Here is a 23,815-nt window from a genome sequence, read left to right on the forward strand (position 1 = left end):
ATTTTTAATAGATCTTTATTGGAGTATAATTGCTTCACAATACTGTGTTAGTTTCAGTTGCACAACAAAGCGAATCACCCATATGCATACATATGTCCCCACATCCCCTCCCTCTTGAGCCTCCCTCCCACCCTCCCTGTCCCACCCCTCTAGGTCATCACAAAGCACCGAGCCGATCTCCCGGTGCTATGCTGCTGCTTCCCACCAGCCAACGATTTTACATTCAGTAGTGTATATATGTCCATGCTACTCTCACTTTGCTCCAGCTTCGCCCTCCCACCCCATGTCCTCAAGACCATTTTCTATGTCTGCCTCTTTATTCCTGCCCTGCAACTAGGTTCATTAGTACCACTTTTTTTTGTTTTTTTTTAGATTCCATATGTATGCGTTAGCATACGGTATTTGTTTTTCTCTTTGACTTACTTCACTCTGTATGACAGACTCTAGGTCCATCCACCTCACTACAGATAACTCAATTTCGTTTCTTTTTATGGCTGAGTAATATTCCATTGTATGTTGTATATATGTGCCACATCTTCTTTATCCATTCTTCTGTCGATGGACGTTTAGGTTGGTTCCATGTCCTGGCTATTGTAAATATGCACTGAGCTATTTTAATCACAGCTGTAGTAGATGCAGGAAGTTCTACATTGTAGGATTTGGAAAGTTCTTTTTTTAAAAAAAAGTGATTGCCCTTGTTTAAGTTAAGGAGCCAGATCCTCATTAATTTGTGCCCATGTTTAGTTCACCATATGGTTCATACAATATTATTTTCTTATATCATTTTTGCTATTGATCTAAAAGGAGTTTCCATGCCTGATGCAAAATAAATTTGAGAGCAACACTGTGTTCAGAACCACTATTTGTTTAGGTATTCACTCTGAGTCTGTCTAGAGCCATGCTGACTATCTAATTTCTAGACTCTTCCCTAAATTTCTAGACCCTTCTAGACTGTCCTTGCTATGTTGTTTCTGAATGTATTGCTTTATGTTACAGTATATACTCTGCAATTAAAAATCTAGCCACCTCAATAAAATCACTTAACTAAGTGGTTCCCATATTCCACTAGAGGAAATAAATTCAAGTTCTTCCAGATGATAGGAAACAATTACAGTAAAGTGCAAGTATTTTTGGAGTTTCATATTTTTTCTTCATCACTGCTGTCAAAAGGATAATATGGATATTTACTATAAGCATGGCATTGTTCTCAGTGTTACACATTTTTTTTTTTTTTTCCTGAGCCTACTCAGCTCTGGGACTCTGCATGAATTATAATTCTACATTTTACACATAACTAATATTTTGTTGTTAGGATAAAGCCAGGGCTTTGTAGATGTGGACACTAAGGTAGGGCCAAATTTGCATAGGATATAAAAAATATAATTAATTTCTTCCCTTTCTGGAGGAGAACTCTCAGAACACCTTTACTTAGAGAATTTTGGCATCACCATAAGAAAACAAAACCTCACTGTAGTTATATAGTTTACATATTTCTTAAATTCCCCCAATCGCTGTTTTGGGATCTTCCAGATGTTCTGTGGGTTAATATTTTTGTTTGGTTTAATTACATTGAATTATTTTCTGAAATTAAAGGGGGCCATTTATTGAATTCTCCAGCATTGCCTCCTTTTGTTGACTGCTGGCAATTTTAAATTAAAATAATTTTTCTTCATCATTCCCATACTTAGAAAGTTTAGCATTGTCTATATCCTCCCTTGGGCAGAACTAGAGAAGATAACTTTTTGTAATGTAGTACATCTTCCCTGAGATTACTTTTCTTAAAACAAGACAGTTGCTTTTTTTGCAGCCCATTGTTTGAAAAATAGACTTAAATATATCTGCCAAAGCTTTGCCTGTATTTCTGACTGATTTTTTTTAAGTTGACATATGTCAGAAAGATCTCCTTTCCACCTTAGGAGCTTTGTCAGTCTTTAGACTCGGTAACATCTTAGTCCTGGCTTGGAATACAAACTTGGTTTTCTTTAATATTTCTTCTCTTCCAGAAAAAAAATGAATATGGCCTTTTTAAATTCAGCCTTCACCTTTGTGATCAGAAAAAGGAAATTTAATTATATTTCTAGCTTTGCAATTTCTATTTCTCATCAATAAATTATTTTTGCTATCAAATAGAAACGCTGTTTGTCTCATGCTCTGACCTCCAGCCTCTTCCATCTAAACAGTTTATATTTACATGAGCCACTTGGGCCCCTTCCCTCTTCTACACTGGTTTCACTTACATATATAGTTTTACATTTTCTTCTACAACTTTTTCAGATTCACTTAGTGTTTATTGTCTTGTAGACAATATCTCCCATTCTTTTTTCTCTTTTATTTACCTGGGGTGGAGATTGGATTGCTTTCATTTCTTTCCTAGGATTTATTAGCATAGATGACACAACCCTGGAAGGAAACAGTAACAGTTTGAATACTTGCAGTGTTTTTATTCTTTACTTTTTGCAGTTCCAGTTCCATTGAGTGAAAAAGATAAGGTGGTCAGAAAATCTTGGAGAGTATCCTGTCATAGTAAAACAAAGTGAGATTTAAAGGAAATGGTAGTGAGCCATAGAATCAGATGCTAAAGACAGTTTTAGTAATTGAGTCATTGACACATAAAAGAATTTTAATACAGTAGATTATTCTTTTGAGGAATTTAGTGGGGGTAGTAATCTGAGATGCAAGACTACTTCCCAGAATGGGCGGTATCACAGAAAGTGCTTGGTTGGCCTCAACTTGGCCATATTTTCAGAGAGTTCAGAAAGAATCAGTAGAGGGTAGAAACTGTTCGTGCACAAGAAATGGAGATGAAGCAGAGAGAAGAGGCAGGGGGAGATGGAATTTAAAAATCCGTGCTTCAAAAGTTCTTTTTCTCTGAGACATAGCAGGGAAGGTAGACGGTTTTGTAGATGATACTGGACGTTTTCAGATGGAGAAGAGGCAGTGTCATGTAGGGGAATTTCCTTATGCTCAGTAAAATGGGAGGAGAGTTACTTGCTAAATGGAGTTCAGATTGGGAGCCTCTGTCTTGGACAATATTTGCCTGGAGAGAAGTCAAAGAGGAACACGGAGCTTACTGAGCAGTGATGATGCCACTGCATGGACCAAGTCACTCGCCTGCTTGAAGCCTTCCATCAGAATTCTTTGACTAGCAAGGAAAATATATATATTTTTCTTTCTTGGTTTGCATTAATTTTGTGATTTTTCATGGCACACAGTAGGAAGAACAGGGACAAATAAAATTTATCAATTTACTTCATATATTTTTTACTTTTTCCTGAGCTTAGATTGGAGTCCCCTTTAACTGTGAGTCCAACACCTTCAATGTAGTCAGGACTTTAGGGTGTTTTTTAACCCACGTTGAACTTGACATTCGTCCCAAGTGCAATCTTGTACCTGTTGTAAATCAGGGAGGTGGTCAGGCCCCACGCCATCTAATTGTCCACTTTTGCAACATGCTTTGTCAGTTCTTGTCATTTTCTACACACTGTTGTGCTTTTCTTTCTACAGTGCCTTTGGCTAAGGTGACTTCTTTGCCTAACAAGTCTCCCCCTGCCCTTCCACACCTCTCTCATACTTAACTAAGTAGTTTTCATCTTTCAAGACCTTAGCTTAAATTTCCCCTCCTTCATAAAGCTGTCTAAAGCTATAACTAGCCTCTGTCTCTCTCTTTGAATAGTGAATTCTGCTCAGTTCAAATCTTTATTTTCATATTTCTCCCTGTTTTCTTAGGTAAACTGTAATTTTCTTGTGGGAAGGACCATATCTTCTATTTCTTTTATATCTATTCACCATTGCCTAGTACCAGGAATGTATTAAGTCTTAATAAATGTTCAGGTATTAAATTGTAAGTGATGTCTTATTTTCATATGGTGACTCCAATAGTTGATATTTAAAATATGTAACTCCCTGTATTTGTTTTTTTATTGTACTGCTACAGATAATGGTTGTTATAATGAAATGTTTTTGGTGTTTCAAGTCCTCTTAATAAACTTTATTAATTTAGTAATTTAAAATATTATTTTTAAATAAAGAAATTTTTTTTTTCATTTTCATGATTCTGTACATGGTTGGTTGGCCCCCAGTCATGACTCTTAAGGATGTCATGGTAACCTGTCAGAGAATTCTTGGGTTAAGGTGTTTTTTTCTCCCATCTCTGAAGTGTTTTAACATATCATGTTATGATATGCTCCTTCAGTCTTTTTTTTGCCCTGAAGTTCATCCCTGATAATTAAATTATGCCTCCTATGCCCTTTATTTTTACTATTCCTTTTCCTATAGGCAATATAAAGTCATGATATGTCTGATACATTTAGCATAAGGAAATAGACTGATAGTGTTACCTGTAATACCCTTTCCTTTTAAACTTAACTCATTAATTATTAGTAATGCCATAGATCTTATAATTGGTTGTTGTTGGGATGTGGTCATTTGCATGACTCATTTAAGCCAAGGAGCTTTTTATGGGATAAAAAATACGAAGGAAACATTTAAGTTGAATAATAAATTCATCACAAAATAATTACAAGAAGTATTTCTTATTTATTACAAAAGAAATAAATTTATTACGAAGATATATAGGGCATAACATACATCTTTGTGTTTATTTTAGGACTCAAACATTTTAAGTCCAGTGCAAGATGGAACAAAGAAACCTCAGATTGACAGCAATAAGAGCAACAACTACCGGATTGTAAAGGAGGTCAGCAGATGTGAAATATTTCTATATGAGTTTATACTGGCATGGCAAAGAAGTTTTGTTCATTTATTATATTTAATATTGTATATGTTATATTTAATGCTTTTCTTCTTCTTTGGAAAGATTTTGATTAGGCTAAGTAAACTCTGTGTACAGAATAAAAAGTGTCGGAATCAACATCAACGATTACTGAAAAATATGGGAGCCCATTCAGTGGTGTTAGACCTGCTGCAGATACCCTATGAAAAGGTAAGTTCTTAGGTACTGTTTTCCTTTTTAAATTTTGATACAATTTCAATATAGCAAAGTTACAAAGAATTTTTTTCCTTGAACTGTTTGCAGGTAAGTTGCCAACCTGATGCCCTACCACCCCTGAGCCCTTTAGTGTATATTCCCTACAAGTATAACCAAGTAACAACCTTCCAGATCAGGAAAGAGCATCCCACTCTACTGCTACCTAATCCTCACATGCCATTCACATTTCTCCCATCATCTCAATCATGTCCTGTTTGATAAAAAGATACACTTCAGAAACAGGAGCTGTTTGGTGTCATGTGCATTTAAATGTCCTCATGCTGGAACTCTTTGACACTGACACTTTTGAAGACAGACCAGCTGTTTTGAAGACTGTCCCTTAATTTGGGTCAGTTGATGTTTCCTCGTGATTCGATTCAGTTATGCATCTTTGGCAGGAACGTAACAGAAGTTAACACTAAGTTTTTTCCACCACTTCCTATCAGGCAGCATGAGATTTTGATTTGCCCCATGACCGATGATGTTTACTTGGGTCACTTGATTAAGGTGGTGTCTGCCAGGATTATCAGTGAAGTACTCAGTTTCCCTTTGTAACAAATATTTTGTGGCGTGGTTCTTTGAAACTAAGTAAACATTCCATTTTTTTATCAAACTTTCAATTTATTCATTTATTTATTTTTATCAGTATGGACTTACAGATGCTCTTATTCAGTAGGTTATATTAGGTTTCTAGCACTGTTTATTTTGATTGTCCCAGATTTGGCCAATGGAGCCCCTTCAGGCCAGCTGCCCTGTCCTCTAACATGGTCCCATCATTCTTCGAGTGGTTCCTTGCTTTTTTGCACATTAAAATATTTCAGGCTTCCTTGCATTTTTCTTGTTCCACCTCTGGAATTAGCCATTTATTCAAGAAGCCCCAGTTCCATTTGGGGGAGAATGGTATTTGGGAGAAAAATTCTGAGAACTAAATGTACTTATTGCTGTGGAGGTTTGCCTCTCCAGGCCCTTTAAGTAGACAAATCTAGAGAATATATGTGTGTGTGAATATAGTTATTCTCTTACTCCATCTCATCTTCCATCACCACTGCTGCCCATTCCTCCTTATGGATGCCCTCTGCACCTCACGCAGGCTCTGACCCCTCCACAAGGGTGGATGCCCTCTTCATCTCTCTTGGGCACCAATGTGCTATGCCAGGCCCCTCTCTGTGGACACTCTCCCCACTTGGACTTTTCACTTCTCATACTGGATTGCCCCCTGTCTGACTTAGTTACATTTTAATATGTAAATTTATAAGGTGGTATAATTCAAACTAGGTTAGATAATGCAATAAAAGAATTATTGAAAAGCAGGAAAAGGTATTAAACCTTAAAAAAGGTATTTATTTTCCAAATTATTATATCTTTGATATTGTAACATGGGCATTGGACATGTGATCAAGTCCCTTTTTCTACTATTTAGTATAACTGTAGTGTTGAGTATTTTACTACTACTTTGTGTTTTTGGGTTTGCTGTTTTATTATTAATCACATTTTTATTGAAGTATAATTCAGTTACAATATTATATTAGTTTCCGGTGTACAACAGAGTGATTTGATATGTCTATACATCACAAAATGATGTGACCATACAAAGTTATTACAATACTATTGACTATATTCCCTATGCTGTATATTACATCCCTATGACTTGTTTATTTTATAACTGAAAGTTTGTACCTCTTAATCTCCCCCACCTAGTTCACTCATTCCCCCCGATGCCAGCAACCACTAGTTTGTTCTCTGTATCTATGAGTCTGTTTCTGTTTTGTTATGTTTGTCATTTGTTTTCTCTTTTAGATTCCACATGTAAGTGAAATCATACAGTATTTGTCTCTGTCTGATTTATTTCACTTAGCGTAATACCCTCTAGGTCCATCCATGTTGTCACAAATGGAAAGATTCCATTCCTTTATGGCTGAGTATTATTCCATTGTATATGTATATCACTTCTTCTTATTCCATTCATCTGTCAGTGGACACTTAGTTTGCTTCTGTATCTTGACTATTGTAAATAATGCTGTAGTGAACATATGGGTGCATATATCTTTTTGAATTAGTGTTTTTGTTTTCTTCAGAAAAGTACTCGAAGTGGAATTGCTGGATCATATGATAGTTCTATTTTTAATTTTTGAGGAAACGTTATATACTGTCTTCTGTAGTGGCTACACCAATTTACATTTCCACCAACAGTGCATACAGGTTCCCCTTTCTCCACATTCTCACCAACACTTGTTATTTGTTTTTGTTAATAGCCTTTCTGACAGGTGTGAGGTGATATCTCACTGTGGTTTTGATTTGCACTTCCTTGATGATTAGTGATGTTGAGCATCTTTTCATGTGTCTGTTGGCCATCTGTATGTCTTCTTTGAAAAAATGTCTATTCAGTTCCTATGCCCATTTTTTAAATCAGGTTGTTTGTTTTTTTGATGTTGAGTTGTATGAGTTTTTTGGTATATTTTGTATATTAATCCCTTATTGGATATGTCATTTGCAAATGTCTTCTCCCATTCAGTAGGTTGCCTTTTCATTTTGTTGATAGTTTCCTTTGCTGTGCAAGAACTTTTTAGTTTGATTAGGTCCCATTTGTTTATTTTTGCTTTTGTTTCCCTTGCCTGAGGAGACATATCCAAAAAGTATTGCTGAGACCAATGTCAAAAAGTGTACTTCTCATATTTTCTTCTAAGAGTTTTATGGTTTCAGGTCTTAGATTTAAGTCCTTAATCCACTTTAAGTCTATTTTTGTATACAGTATGAGAAAGTAGTCCAGTTTGATTCTTTTGCATGGAGCTGTCCAGTTTTCCCAACACTGTTTATTGAGGAAGCTGCCTTTTCCCCATTGTGTATTCTTGCCTCCTTTGTCATTCCTTCCTGATGCATTTCCACCACTCTTCACCAGCCCAGAATGTCTAAATCAAGTGATTTTTACTTGCATCACCTAAAGCTTGAATAAAAGGTTGAAGAATTTTTCTACACATCACTGAAAATCACATACAATGTGGCATCCTCTCTCTCAGAGCTCATTCCTTGGTTAATTGACCGTAGTTCTTGGGTTTATCTCTGGGCTGTCTGTTCTGTTCTGTTGATATATGTGTCTGTTTTTGTGCCGGTATCATACTGTTTTGATCACTGTAGCTTTGTAGTATAGTTTGATATCAGGGAGCATATCTCCAGCTTTGCTCTTCTTTCTCAAGATTATTTTGGCTATTCAGGGTCTTTTGTGGTTCCATATAAATGTTAGAATTATTTCTGGGAAAAATGCCATTGGGGTTTGCTCAGTTTTGATAACTAGATTGTTCAGAAACAAACAAACAAAAGCATAAGATGACAGTTTCAAAGAAACACCAATTCCAGTAGAACTGGCCCTGATGTCCTTCTGTGTGGCTGGCTTTTCTGTGGGAATTGGGTGTTCCTGCAGCTAAAGTTCCTTTGATGTCTTTTCACTATCCCTGGATTACACACATAAAGGAAAATGTTAGTAGATTTTGAAATAAAAACTTCCTATTTTCAAGATGGGAATGGAGTTTTCTGGACATATTTATTAGTCTGGTTAGTTCATCCCTATTTTCAATGTGAGGAAGTGAGTCTATTAATGATCCGAGGCAGTTTATTTAGTTAATAGATGGCATAAAATATAGACTCTCAGGTTAGGAAAAAAGAAAACATTAAATTCATTGAATATAAACTATTACTCAAAACATGAGTCCATTTTGTATATCTGACACTGACCACATGACCTACCCAGAAAAATTTTAGGTTGTTTCAGTGATATTGTTAAAAGACCACTTTTAAAAAGAGAACTTTGCATTCTTTGTGAGTTTTGAGACTTAAGTTTCTTATTGAGATTCTTATTAGCAATGAAGTACCTTATTGTAGGACTTTGGAAAATGACAGTGAATAAGGAAACAACTTAAGAGTGTGTGTGTTAAGAAAGAGGGGGACAAAGAGAGAGGGGAAAAGAGGAGGTCAGAAAGCGAAGAGAAAAAGGAAAAGAATGAGATGGAAAAAACAGACAAAGTAAGTCACCAAAGGAGGGTGCACAAAGAGGGGAGAGGAGAGACCAGAGGTAAAGTCAGAACTATATATACAGAGAGAAAGTTACAGAGTGGGGAAAAGAGGGCAAGTGAGTAGAGAGAAGAAAGAGTGGAGGCAAAGCAGGAGGACAAGGGAGTGAGAGCAGGAGAGAAGGAGCAGAAGGGGCCAGAGGAGGAGGGATAGATGCCTCCTGGAAAAGTAGAAAGGGAGGAGTTGGAGAAAGAGGGGGATAGAGATGGTGGGGAAGGAGGAGAAACAAAAAACAAAAGGAACAGGAAGATCCAGGTACATGGAAACACTGGGAAAGATGGGAAATCCAAGAGAGGGGAGGAAAGAGAGGGATTGGAGGGTGCAGACCAGAAGGGAGCAGAACCCAGGAGAATAAGGGGGCCAGAGAGAGAGGGAGGGGGGACGGCGGGGGTGTGGGGACAGAGGCAGGGGAGAAGAGGCAGCTTTGTATGGAGATGGGAAATTGTAGTGGACAAGCAGGAAAGTTGGGGAGAATGAGAGATGGGCCATGAAACAAAAAGGAGGAGGAAAGAGTGGAGCAGAACAGATAGGAGGAGAATTAAGAGAAGGGGAGAGACATCTACAAAATGGGGAGGGTGGATGGGGCGGGGTAACCGGGAGAGGTGTAGACGCAGAAAGGGGAGCATAAAATAGTGGCATGGTGGAAAAAATGCATGTGCGAAAAAATATATTCTTTGATAATATTTTTGCTCTGGTGTGTTTCTCTGTATCACGTGCTACTCTTTAACTTCCAGAATGATGAAAAGATGAATGAAGTAATGAATCTGGCCCATACATTCCTGCAGAATTTCTGTCGGGGAAATCCACAGAATCAAGTTCTCCTCCATAAACATCTGAATTTGTTTTTAACCCCTGGTGTAAGTATTTGAGTGGCTTCTAATATTTATAGTAAAGTGTCCATCTCATTCGTTTTAGCAACATTGATGGATGGAATTTTATTCATCTTCATCACCACATTTTTTTCCTTGTAGGGGGTTCTCCTCCTAAAAGTGAATATCTTTTATTTCCATTAAGGAAGCATTTAAAGAAACGTGAAAAATTACACAGATCTTACCTGCAGATGACAACTTCATTTATATGTACATAGTTTAATGTTAGGAAAAAGATGTGGTAGGACAAAGACTAACTCTGTGATGCCATGAGTAAGTTAAATCTGGAAAACTCAAAGGTGGAGTTAACTCTGCTCTGTAAAACATGTGTTGGCGAATACTAAGGAACAGCTACTTTTGAATAATACATAATTAAATTAATCTCAAGAATACTGTTGCCAACTTGTTGACCTTTATAATAAGCTCCGTTTTCCAACTAAATTCCTTTGTGAGCTCAGTTTTTTTTTTAAATGCTGAATAATCTCAATGCACTTTGTAGAAGACTTGCACAGAAAACTCACTACAGTTTTGCGTAAAATAGGAAACTGATCACAAGCTGTGCAATTGGTCTAAGTACTGTAGAATAGAAAATTGATCTTGTCAGAGTTACAAGGGCACATTCCTCTGTGTGTAGCTCCTTGAAGCAGAAACCATGCGGCACATCTTCATGAACAATTACCATCTGTGCAATGAAATTAGCGAGAGGGTTATCCAGCACTTCGTGCACTGCATTGAGACGCACGGCCGCCACGTGGAGTACCTGAGGTTTCTGCAGACGATTGTCAAAGCAGATGGTAAATATGTGAAGAAATGCCAGGATATGGTGATGACCGAGGTATGTTCTCAGTTTGCATTTTATCAGGTTCACATAAACGATATGCTCAAATATAGGTTTTCTGTTATTTTAGAGTGAAAAACAATCCCCCAGCAACATAGGTTTGGAAAATAAATTAAGTACGACTACTTAAGCACAAATGTATTTTGCTTAGACCTAGGGAAGTAACGTATCATAAGTTGATGTTATCATTTTCTAGGAGTTTATTTTTCTTTTTGATTCTTAATGAATTTGTGTATTTTAAATAATGGGTAAAATCCTATGAAACGTTATAGGTTATTTAGAATGAAAGTGATTAAATTTTATATTTTTAAGTTTCAATCTGTAACAAAAATAGATTAAACTCTGCTTTTCGAGTGCCCTTATTACTCGGTTCCTGAAACATAGAATGGGTGTTCTTTGCTACTATTTACAGGGGGCTTTGAAGGGAATGAAACTAATGAATAGAAATTATCCATCAGTGATTCGTTATATATGGAAACTTAGCTATTTAGAGTAAGTTAAAAATTTAAGAAAAGCAAATGGATGAAGTACTTCATTTATTTTGCCCTTTTCAATATGATGTTTGTCATTGAGCAAGATTTATACAATGAATGAGTTACTCACTAGGAACCAAGTGATACTTTGGAGAATACTTAGAGCCTGTTTGGGTAAATCATTGCTCTGTGACCTAATGGTTCTCTAAAGGCCTGTATGGATTAGGCAGCTTTCAAACATGGCTACAAACAAGTTATATAATAGATTATATTGATTTGGGGGGATTTTCATAATTATGTACCTTAAATTTGAGAGTGGGAGTAGTTTCTGTATTGGTACAATGAGTCCCTCTTGCCCCGTAGAAATCTTAAAGTTAATTCAGCTTGAAGCCTTGAATTTTAAACATAAATTATTGTTATTAACATTTAAGGAGCATTTTAAACGTGTAAAATTTACCTCTTATCTGTATTTACATTAACATTAGCCCTTCATTGCCTAGAAATGTGAGATTTAACTTTATTTTGGAAAATCATCATGGAAAGACTTAAAATGGGAAAGCAGCAAATAGTTAAGCCAGTCCTATGGCATTTATTAGGTGAAGCATTTCTATGTGTAAAGAAGTATTTATAATATTATGTTAATATATAAATTTTTGACCCATATACATTCACTTTCAACAAAACTTTCTGGGTAAGCCAATTAATTGTCATCAATTTAAATATTTTATCAATTCAAATAAAATAGAGGAAAAAATTACATAATCTGTGTTCTCCACCAAAATATTTCACATTGGGATTAGAAAACTGGTACTGTAATAGACAATAAGAATTGAGGCCTGCGCAGGTCCTGACCTGTCTGTGGTTTGGGGTTGCTATCTGCCTCATAAAGCAAAGTAGAGGGTTTGTCTTCTGGGAAGACAAAAGTCTTCTCTGTCAAAACCTCTTACATAGTTGGCCTTGGCATCTTCCAGGAATTGGAGGGCAGGGATTGAGACCTCTTGAGTCTGGGTTTTCAGTTGAAAACTGAAAGAGAGAGAAGATAGTGGTTATGAAGTCTGGAGTGGGGTGTAGTTCCTCCAGAACTCATCACTGTTAACTCAGCCTGGGCTTCACGACAGTCAAAGTGGATTCCTCAATAAAATAATAATACAGTTTCCCCCCAAAATAGACAAGACATTACGGTGATTGAGCAATAAAATTACCACCTGCTGGAATTCTCCACTGAAGTTATATAAACGAAACAGGGAGGAAAATTTATGTCCTACAAGCCCCTACATATTCATTCTTTGTCTCTCTCTCTTTTAAAAGTTGTCTTTTTCTCTTTATTTCTCCCATCTCTGCTTTTACCTCCATTCTCTACCGATATCCATGACACGTGGAATCTCCAAATTCTCGTAGAGTTGCATTTGGTTCAGTGTACTTGCTTACTTCTTCTGTCACTATTGAAGGAGATGGGGATATTTTATTCTATAGTAAAATTATACTTACGAGATTTCTCATGCTTGGCAATGGAGTCTACCATTTGAAGTAGAAGAAAGTAACTTCATTGGAATATTTTGCAGGTTTAATTTCAGTGGGTGACTCACTGAACAATTTACTGTCATCTGTGTCATTAATTCTTGCCCCTATCCACCTCTCCCATGTCTCTCCGACTGGTTTTGATAACATTCATAACTAATCACTTGACACATGCCTAGAATCTTTTTACCATCCTGCCTTGGTGTAGTTCTGCATTTGCAGTGTTATCTATGTTTTTACAAAGAGATGCACATATTTCCAGATAGACCAAGCCTTTGGAAATAACTGCAAGGATGAACATTTGGACTGCTATGTCGACTCTCTTATTATCATTTCAGTTGATAAATGGGGGTGAAGATGTGCTGATATTTTACAATGATAGAGCATCATTTCCCATCCTTCTCCATATGATGTGTTCAGAGAGAGACCGAGGGGATGAGAGTGGCCCCTTAGCCTACCACATCACCCTTGTGGAGTTGCTGGCAGCATGCACAGAGGGGAAAAATGTCTACACCGAAATCAAGTGCAATTCCCTTCTGCCCCTGGACGACATAGTGAGGGTGGTGACCCATGACGACTGCATCCCTGAGGTAAGCCTGGCAAAAGCTTAGCAGCTATAGAATTGTTATTAATTTTTAATAAGTACCAGAAGTCCTCCTACTATTATTTATAATGAGATAATATATTTAGTGAAGGAATTGTAGTTAGCTATACAATTAGGAAAATTTAAAAGAGCATAAAAAGTTTACTCTTTTGTTCTACAAGAAACTATGAAAGATGATAAACCTTTTTAAAGTATAGCCGCTATTAGTTTACTAGAAGCTACTATAGGAATTTCTAGGTATGGCATTGTGATCAAACTGAAAAATTGACTTGTAACCTCTAGTATGTTCCTGAGCATAAAACACATGCTTCATAAATAATTCACAGTCATCAATAGGAGAGGCTAGGATGGTACTGCAGGATCACTATCAGATTCTCTAGGTTTACCTTTGCTTTATGGAATAGATGCATTCTTGGAAATATGGACACACATTTTGCTTTATTCACACATCATCGTTTACCCTCCTTCCTTGTTTGGCATGATGGCAGGGAAGAAACTCATTAGAAACTGGTTGTCTGCCAACAAGATTAACAAGGCTTCCAGGAATGTACATTGCAATAATTTTTTTCTTTTCTACCGTTGTGGTGTATTGTTGCAAAGTTTATAAACATGTGATACACTAAATCCAAACATTTTAAATCACAGTAACTTAAAAAGGCCTCAGGTTAGGTTAACTTCCCTACTTCCAAATAGTCCTACATAGTGATGGACTTGAAAGTATATTTTTATGAAATTTTGTAGAATTGTTGATACCTCAAACCAAGGGTACTTCATGACTTGATTGGTTTGAAATAAGATGGCAAAGAAAGGAAGCATAGTGTAGTGATTAAATCTGTGGGTTCTGCCTTTATTTGAGGTCCTGATTCTGGCCATGCAGTTCTCTCTGACATACCACTCTAACCTCTTATATTCACCTGCTTCACCCCTCTTCATCCTTCAGATCTTGATTCAAGCATTACTTCTTCAAGGAAGACCCTCCTGGCTTCCCATAGTAGAGTCTATAAGAGTCTATAATTTGAAATTTGGTATTTGAATTTTATTAGTTAAAAATATCTGTAGCCTTCACATTCTTTACCAAGATTATAAGCTAAATGAGAGTAACACCTGGGTCTGTTTGTGGTCACCATTATATTGTCTGAACCTGAACCTACATTTAATAAGTATGTTCTGAATGAATGAACAAATGGATTAAAGAATGAGTCAGAATCTTGGATCCATTACTTTCTAGCTGTGTGACTGATTCCAACAGGTTACTTAACCTTCTAATCTTCAATTTACACAATTTTGAAGTGAAATAATTATAGTATGTACTTGATAGGATTGGTGGAGGATTAAATTAAGATATTACATACAGACTGCTGAAGGTGTTTGGCATGTAGCAAGCACTGAATGCATATCAACTGCTGTCAAGATGATTATGATAATGCACCAAATGGCTCTGATGTCTCCGTGACACAGGCACCCTGCCATTGAAGATTTGCTTCAGGCCTCAGTCAGGTAGAGATAAGTACTGAGGGCATGAAAGCTGGCCCTGTATTCCTTATGGTTCTAACTCGGATTCTATGAACCCTCTGAAATTGTTTACATGATTTTTTTATGTGTGTGCATTTTTCTGGGGAAATTTATAGCATTCATCACATTCTTATACAGAGAGAGAGAGAGGAAAGAAAAGAAGAGGTGAGAAAAGAGAAGAGGAAAGAAAAGGAAAAACAAAAACTATTGCCCTATGCACTTTAGAAATGGTATATGTTGGTGAGGCTCATGCCAGTCTTTTATGAGGAAGTTTGCTAAATCTGGAAAGGAACTTTACTACATCTTAAAATAATTCAATTTTTTTTTTTTTTTGGTAAACTGTAAGCCTGCTTCTTCTCAGAAATAGTAATTTAAATGCTTTTGAATGGCAATAAAGTATTATTTAGTCAACATATTGAAGCATTGTATTAGATCTCTCTTGGTTGCAAGTGACAGAAACCTAATTTAAACTAGTTTAAATTTTAAAAGGGAATTTTATTGGCTCTTGTATTTGGGAATTTGAAGAATAGTTGTTCACGTGATTCAAGAGGTTCAAACAATGTCAGAATTCCTTCTATCTCTTGTTCCCTTTTCCTTTGTGGTTTTTGCCTCATTCTCTTTATCTGAGCATAATTTTCCTCCATACACCTGGAGAAGATGGGTCTTGGAGTCCAGGTTGACCTTGTTCCATTTTGACAATGAGAGAGGGGGAAAGAGAGAGAGAGAGAATATGAATGAATGAATGAATGAATGAATGACAGAGACAGAGAAGGGGAGGGGAGGTGGGGAGGGGAGGGGGAGAGGAGGGAAGAGAGGGAGGGAGAGAGGGAAAGGGAGCACTTTTGACTCCTAGTGTCAGAAATATGTTAGACTTGGTTTACATGAAGTTCACATTCTCACACCAATCACTGGGCCCAGGGGAATGGAATACTAGGTCATGTGTTTACCCTGGATCAGGGGGTGGAGTGTTTTAGTAGAAGAAAGGAGATGGGAATGCTCTCTGGGTAGACCCAAAGTATACTATAATTTACTATAGGAAATAACACAGTTTCAAATAACCATTCATAATAGATATTTGAAGATGAAGAATAAAGAAAAAACTCACTTTCTTTTCTATTTGAAATTTGCACAGGTTAAAATTGCTTATGTGAATTTTGTTAATCACTGTTATGTTGACACTGAAGTGGAAATGAAAGAAATCTACACAAGTAACCACATTTGGAAATTATTTGAGAACTTCTTGGTGGATATGGCAAGGGTAAGTTACACGTTGATCATTAAATACTACTTCATGTTTAGTAAGGTTGTTGATATACATTTTGACTAAACAGTATCAAGCATCTGGATGAAAACTTAGAGTTAAACCCACTATGTTTAGATGTCATCTGTTACATTCAAAAAGTTGTGACTGAGTTTCATAAGACTGTGAGATTTAATGAGTTAATGTACTCAAAATGCCAGTACAGTGTATATGGCAGCAAGGTGTTCATTTTCACTTTTACAACTGACCATGTTGGCCTGTTAGTAAATGGAATTTTAGTAGCCTTTTTACATTGTTTAGAGATGATATTTGGCAGAGGTCAATTTGTGTTCGACCTTGTATCATGAATGCAATTATAAACCATAGATGGAAGAGATCTCACGAGGTCTTGCATACTGCTTTCGGGCAGGTAGGTACTTGCAGACTATTTAGGACCCAGCACTGCCCACTGTTGCCTATTCCACGTCTTCTTTGGGATTACTGGAGCACACTCCAGTAATTGAATCATCTGCTGCTTTCACTCACGTCAGTCAAAATACAGTCTGCTTTTTACTTTGAGTCCATTTTCTCATGTTTGGCTTTTTGGGGGGTTGGGGAGGACACATGGAGCTGGCTGGCATTTTCTAGATACTGTCTAGCATGTTTTTGCTCTGTTAATATTGAGTAAATGAATGAACGAAGAAAGGAAGGAAGGAATCTTTGATAGATAGCACTTAATTTTAGTTAGTATCTTAGCCCCTTTTTCGCCTGCTGAATGATAATGTCCAGGGTGTATTATTTTAGTTTTTCTGTGGGGGGAGGATCTTCTCCAGTTTTCCCATTAAAATTATGGGACATAATGTTCAAATAAGAGTTTCACTAATAGAAGATAGTGTATAGCTAACTCCTTAGACTTAATTATGACTTACGGTGGCCTGTCCCAGTCCTTTGGCTTCCTGCATTCCTGAGTGCTGGTAGTTTACATGGGCTTCACTTAGATGTACTGGAGGAGAGGGGTGAGTGAACTCGTGAAGTCCACACGGATGGATGCTGATTGCTATCCATTAGCTCACTGCCTTCCTACAATTCTTTCTGGAAGGAAGGAAGGCTAAAGGGATATAATAAAACATTAGCTGCAGATCCAGGCATCCAAGAGCAATCTTAGATAATAGAATAAATCACATATTCCAGTCCAGGAACTCTTTTATTTAGTCAAGGCGCGCAGGTGGAATGTACTTATTTCGCCTTTGGTATGGGGTAGTATGAGTGAGCTCTGCTGTGTTCACGCATGTGTGAAGCAAGGCAATCCTGTTTTACTTCATTTCTGTAGACCTTAAAAGCCACTCGTTACCTTCCTCAGGTAGACCTGCACCTGTGGAGGAGTCATCCTGTTTTACACAGGACTTACATACCACTCACATTTACCCCCATGACCTTGTGAAAGCCCTTGTAAGTGACTGGCCACAAGTATCTCCAGAGACCTTGGAGTAAACGATGGTTTATATGCTGATGGCTGAGCTTTAAAACTGCACGTGCAGGAAGACATTAAAGAGATTACAGAAGACTGATTTGCAGCGTTGCACAGTGCTATGGACTAAAGATAAGCTTGGAAAGACCAAGGTCACATTCTAGGCAGCATGATCTGCCAAGCTGAAAGGATTTTTATTTTTAAACCAAAGAAGGCTTGATGATAACTGCCATGGATTATGCTACCTTGGAAACAGTCTTTCCATTGATGTGTTTATTCATAAGGCTAAAGGATGTATATTCTTTTTTTTTTTTTAAAGTATGCATGTAGGGAGGATTTTTATTTTAGCTATTCAATATTTAAGTAGACATAATGTTATTAGTATATAAAGGCTTTAAGGGAATTTCAAGTTTTCTTGGTCTATTCAATCATTATGTCTAACCACAACAGCTTAACTATATACTGCAGAAGCATTTTTTTTCTTTCCTTCTTGTCTCCCTCTGATTTATATTTTAAAGCAGCAACTCTCTTATCCCCTCACCGAGAATGACAAGGACTCACCCTTCCTACTTCAGGGAAGGGACAGGAAACCTGACTTTTCCATATTTGGGATTTGTGTTTCTCCCCGTGAAGACAGATTCAGGAGTCACCACACACTTTCAAATTCAAATACAAAAAAAATATGGTTAAATGAGTAGAATGTGGCCTTTGAGGCGAATTTTCAGTTCAGTAGAACAGTAGCTCTCAAACTTCAGTGCGCAGCAGAATTTTCTGGAGGATTTGTTAGAACACATGTTGCTGGGCCCCACGCCCATAGTTTCTGATTCAGTAGATGTGAGACTTGGCATTTTTAACAAGTTTTCAGGTGATGCTGAAGCTGCTGGTCCAGCGACCACACTTCGAGAATCACTGCCGTAGAGCAAGGTAGTTAGCGATAGGCATTTTAGAGTCATCAGCCAGGCCAGAGTTCAAGTTCAGATTCTGTCTCTTACTAGCTCAGTTATCCTGGGCAAGGTGCTTACCCCTCTGACCCTGAGTTTCCTTATTTGTCAAATACATACAAAAATAACACATTCCTTATGGCGTTACTGGGAGGATTGAATGAGATAATATGTATATAGCTCTTCGCACGTGCTCGGCACTTAGTAGGAGAGTTGGTGCCATCATCCATTTTATCCCTATCATGGTTAACATCACGGGTATTATTACAAGGTTATATGTAGCCTTTAAAGCAATTTCAAGTAGCTTCCCCAAGACCCGATAATAATGTTGAGGATAACCTAAAGGGGGACCGTCTTACACAAGCAAGAGCCAGAAACCATGTTCATGAAGCTGGACACACACAAGAGTGACTTGATGTAGAGATGGACTAAATTCACATATTACAACAAAGTTATGAAATCCTGGAACAACTGATTTACATCAGTGAGACATGGTGAAGGCAATCTGGAGGAAAGGTATTTGGTACATTGGACCTAAAGAATCGTAGGATCTTAGGGTTGAAAGAGACTGGCGGTCCTGCAGTTCACAGTTTTTAGCACCTGCCTGTATATATCCATTTACAATGATCTCACTACTTTTTTGTGAGACAACTGATTTCATTACTGCGCAACTTTGTTAGAAGCCAAAATTGAGCCAGATTTTTTTTTTTTTATACAGCAGGTTCTTATTAGTCATCCATTTTATACACATCAGTGTATACACTGATGTCAATCCCAATCGCCCAGTTCATCACACCACCACCCCCCACCCCCGCTTTCCCCGCTTGGTGTCCATACGTTTGTTCTCTACATCTGTGTCGCAATTTCTGCCCTGCAAACCGGTTCATCTGTACCATTTTTCTAGGTTCCACATATATGCGTTAATATACGATATTTGTTTTGCTCTTTCTGACTTATTTCCGTCTGTATGACAGTCTCTTGATCCATTCACGTCTCAACATATGACCCAATTTCGTTCCTTTTTATGGCTGACTAATATTCCATTGTATATATGTACCACATCTTCTTTATCCATTCGTCTGTCGATGGGCATTTAGGTTGCTTCCATGACCTGGCTATTGTAAATAGTGCTGCAATGAACATTGGGGTGCATGTGTCTTTTTGAATTATGGTTTTCTCAGAGTATATGCCCAGTAGTAGGATTGCTGGATCATATGGTAATTCTATTTATAGTTTTTTAAGGAACCTCCATACTGTTCTCCATAGTGGCTGTAACAATTTACATTCCCACCAACAGTGCAAGAGGGTTCCCTTTTCTCCACACCCTCTCCAGCATTTGTTGTTTGTAGATTTTCTGATGATGCCCATTCTAACTGGTGTGAGGTGATACCTCATGGTAGTTTTGATTTTCAGTTCTCTAATAATTAGTGATGTTGAGCATCTTTTCATGTGCTTCTTGGCCATCTGTATGTCTTCTTTGGAGAAATGTCTATTTAGGTCTTCTGCCTATTTTTGGATTGGGTTGTTTTGTTTTTTTAATATTGAGCTGCATGAGCTGTTTATATATTTTGGAGATTAATCCTTTGTCCATTGATTTGTTTGCAAATATTTTCTCCCATTCTGAGGGTTGTCTTTTAGTCTTGTTTATGGTTTCCTTTGCTGTGCAAAAGCTTTTAAGTTTCATTAGGTCCAATTTGTTTATTTTTATTTCCATTACTCTAGGAGTTGGATCAAAAAAGATCTTGCTGTGATTTATGGCAAAGAGTGTTCTTCCTATGTTTTCCTCTAAGAATTTTATAGTGTCCGGTCTTACATTTAGGTCTCAAATCAATTTTGAGTTTATTTTTGTGTATGGTGTTAGGGAGCATTCTAGTTTCATTCTTTTACATGTAGCTGTCCAGTTTTCCCAGCACCACTTATTGAAGAGACTATCTTTTCTCCATTGTATATCCTTGTCTCCTTTGTCATAGATTAGTTGACCATAGGTGCGTGGGTTTACCTCTGGGCTTTCTATCTTGTTCCATTGATCTATGTTTCTGTTTTTGTGCCAGTACCATATTGTCTTGATTACTGTAGCTTTGTAGTATAGTCTGAAGTCAGAGCGTCCGATTCCTCCAGCTCCGTATTTTTCCCTCAAGACTGCTTTGGCTATTCGGGGTCTTTTGTGTCTCCATATAAATTTTAAGATTTTTTGTTCTAGTTCTGTAAAAAATGCCATTGGTAATTTGATAGGGATTGCATTGAATCTGTAGATTGCTTTGGGTAATATAGTCATTTTCACAATATTGATTCTTCCAATCCAAGAACATGGTATATCTCTCCATGTGTTGGTATCATCTTTAATTTCTTTCATCAGTGTCTTATAGTTTTCTGCAAACAGGTCTTTTGTCTCCCTAGGTAGGTTTGTTGCTAGGTATTTTATTCTTTTTGTTGCAATGGTAAATGGGAGTGTTTCCTTAATTTCTATTTCAGATTTTTCATCATTAGTGTATAGGAATGCAAGAGATTTCTGTGCATGAATTTTGTATCCTGCAACTTGACCAAATTCATTGATTAGCTGTAGTAGTTTTCTGGTGGCATTTTTAGGATTCTCTATGTATAGTATCATGTCATCTGTAAACAGTGACAGTTTTACTTCTTCTATTCCAATTTGTATTCCTTTTATTTCTTTTTCTTCTCTGATTGCCATGGCTAGGACTTCCAAAACTATGTTGAATAATAGTGGTGAGAGTGGACATCCTTGTCTTGTTCCTGATCTTAGAGGAAATGCTTTCAGTTTTTCACCATTGAGAATGATGTTTGCTGTGGGTTTGTCATATATGGCCTTAATTATGTTAAGGTAGGTTCCCTCTATGCCCACTTTCTGCAGAGTTATTATCATAACTGGGTGTTGAATTTTGTCAAAACTTTTTCTGCATCTATTGAGATGACCATATGGTTTTTATTCTTCAGTTTGTTAATCTGGAGAATCGCACTGACTGATTTGTGTATATTGAAGAATCCTTGCATCCCTGGGATAAATCCCACTTGACCATGGTGTATGATCTTTTTAATGTGTTGTTGGATTCTGTTTGCTAGTATTTTGTTGAGGATTTTTGCATCGCTATTCATGAGTGACATTGGTCTGTAATTTTCTTTTTTTGTAGTATCTTTGTCTGGTTTTGGTATCAGGGTGATGGTGGCCTCATAGAATGAGTTTGGGAGTGTTCCTTCCTCCGCAATTTTTTGGAAGAGTTTGAGAAGGATGGGTGTTAGCTCTTCTCTAAATGTTTGATAGAATTCACCTGTGAAGCCATCTGGTCCTGTACTTTTGTTTGTTGGAAGATTTTTAATCACAGTTTCAATTTCATTACTTGTGATTGCTCTGTTCATATTTTCTATTTCTTTGTGGTTCAGTCTTGGAAGGTTATACCTTTCTAAGAATTTGTCCATTTCTTCCAGGTTGTCCATTTTATTTGCATGGAGTTGCTTGTAGTGGTCTCTTAAGATGGTTTGTATTTCTGCAGTGTCTGTTGTAACTTCTCCTTTTTCATTTCTAATTTTATTGATTTGAGTCCTCTCCCTCTTTTTCTTGATGAGTCTGCCTAATGGTTTATCAATTTTGTTTATCTTCTCAAAGAACCAGCTTTTAGTTTTATTGATCTTTGCTATTGTTTTCTTTGTTTCTATTTCATTTATTTCTGCTCTGATCTTTATGATTTCTTTCCTTCTGCTAACTTTGGGTTTTGTTTGTTCTTTTTTCTCTAGTTCCTTTAGGTGTAAGGTTAGATTGTTTGTTTGAGATTTTTCTTGTTTCTTGAGGTAGACTTGTATAGCTATAAACTTCCCTCTTAGAACTGCTTTTGCTGCATCCCATAGGTTTTGGATCGTCGTGTTTTCATTGTCATTTGTCTCTAGGTAGTTCTTGATTTCTTCAGTGATCTCTTGGTTATTTAGTAACGTATTGTTTAGCCTCCATGTGTTTGTGTTTTTTACGGTTTTTTCCCTGTAATTGATTTCTAATCTCATAGTGTTGTGGTCAGAAAAGATGCTTGATATGATTTCCATTTTCTTAAATTTACTGAAGCTTGATTTGTGACCCAAGATGTGATCTATCCTGGAGAATGTTCCATGTGCACATGAGAAGAAAGTGTAATCTGCTGTTTTTGGATGGAATGTCCTTTAAATATCAGTTACATCTATCTGGTCTATTGTGTCATTTAAAGCTTCTGTTTCCTTATTTATTTTCATTTTGGATGATCTGTCTATTGGTGTAAGTGAGGTGTTAAAGTCCCCCACTACTATTGTGTTACTGTCAGTTTCCTCTTTTACAACTGTTAGCAGTTGCCTTATGTATTGAGGTGCTCCTATGTTGGGTGCATATATATTTATAATTGTTATATCTTCTTGGATTGATCCCTTGATCATTATGTAGTGTCCTTCCTTTTCTCTTGTAACATTCTTTATTTTAAAGTCTATTTTATCTGATATGAGTATTGGTACTCCAGCTTTCTTTTGATTTCCATTTGCATGGAATAGTTTTTTCCATCTCCTCACTTTCAGTCTGTATGTGTCCCTAAGTCAGAAGTGGGTCTGTTATGGACAGCATATAGATGGGTCTTGTTTTTGTATCCATTCAGCGAGCCTGTGTCTTTTGGTTGGAGCATTTAATCCACTTACGTTTAAGGTAATTATCAATATGTATGTTCCTATGACCATTTTCTTAATTGTTTTGTGTTTGTTTTTGTAGGTCCTTTCTTCTCTTATGTTTCCCACATAGAGAAGTTCCTGTAGCATTTGTTGTAGAGCTGGTTTGGTGGCGCTGAATCCTCTTAGCTTTTGCTTGTCTGTAAAGCTTTTGATTTCTCCATCGAATCTGAGTGGGATACTTGCCCGGTAGAGTAATCTTGGTTGTAGGTTCTTCCCTTTCATCACTTTAAGTATATCATGTCACGTGCCCTTCTGGCCTGTAGACTTTCTGCTGAGAAATCAGCTGTTAACCTTATGGGAGTTCCCTTTTATGTTTTTTGTCTTTTTTCCCTTGTGGCTTTCAATAATTTTTCTTTGTCTTTAATTTTTGCCACTTTGATTACTATGTGTCTCGACGTGTTTCTCCTTGGGTTTATTCTGTATGGGACTCTCTGCGCTTCCTGGATTTGGTGGCTATTTCCTTTCCTATGTTAGGGAAGTTTTCGACTATAATCTCTTCAAATATTTTCTCTGGTCCTTTCTCTCTCTCTTCTCCTTCTGGGACCCCTATAATGCGAATGTTGTTGCGTTTAATGTTGTCCCAGAGGTCTCTTAGGCTGTCTTCATTTCTTTTC

General features: G+C 37.1%; 1 protein-coding gene across 4 annotated transcripts in view; it reads left to right on the forward strand.

The window, feature by feature from the left end:
- ITPR2 (inositol 1,4,5-trisphosphate receptor type 2) overlaps positions 1-23,815 on the forward strand; it is a 524,966-nt gene that overhangs the window by 243,019 nt on the left and 258,132 nt on the right. For all 4 annotated transcript variants that reach the window (XM_082419574.1, XM_082419572.1, XM_082419571.1 and 1 more), the window contains 6 exons: positions 4,607-4,696; positions 4,817-4,942; positions 9,784-9,906; positions 10,553-10,753; positions 13,086-13,337; positions 15,996-16,121. In XM_082419574.1, coding sequence (XP_082275700.1) covers positions 4,607-4,696; positions 4,817-4,942; positions 9,784-9,906; positions 10,553-10,753; positions 13,086-13,337; positions 15,996-16,121 — 918 coding nt within the window. The remainder of the gene's footprint in view (positions 1-4,606; positions 4,697-4,816; positions 4,943-9,783; positions 9,907-10,552; positions 10,754-13,085; positions 13,338-15,995; positions 16,122-23,815) is intronic.

The sequence above is a fragment of the Balaenoptera physalus genome (assembly GCF_965194825.1).
Source record: "Balaenoptera physalus genome assembly, chromosome: 13".
NCBI lineage: Eukaryota > Metazoa > Chordata > Mammalia > Artiodactyla > Balaenopteridae > Balaenoptera > Balaenoptera physalus.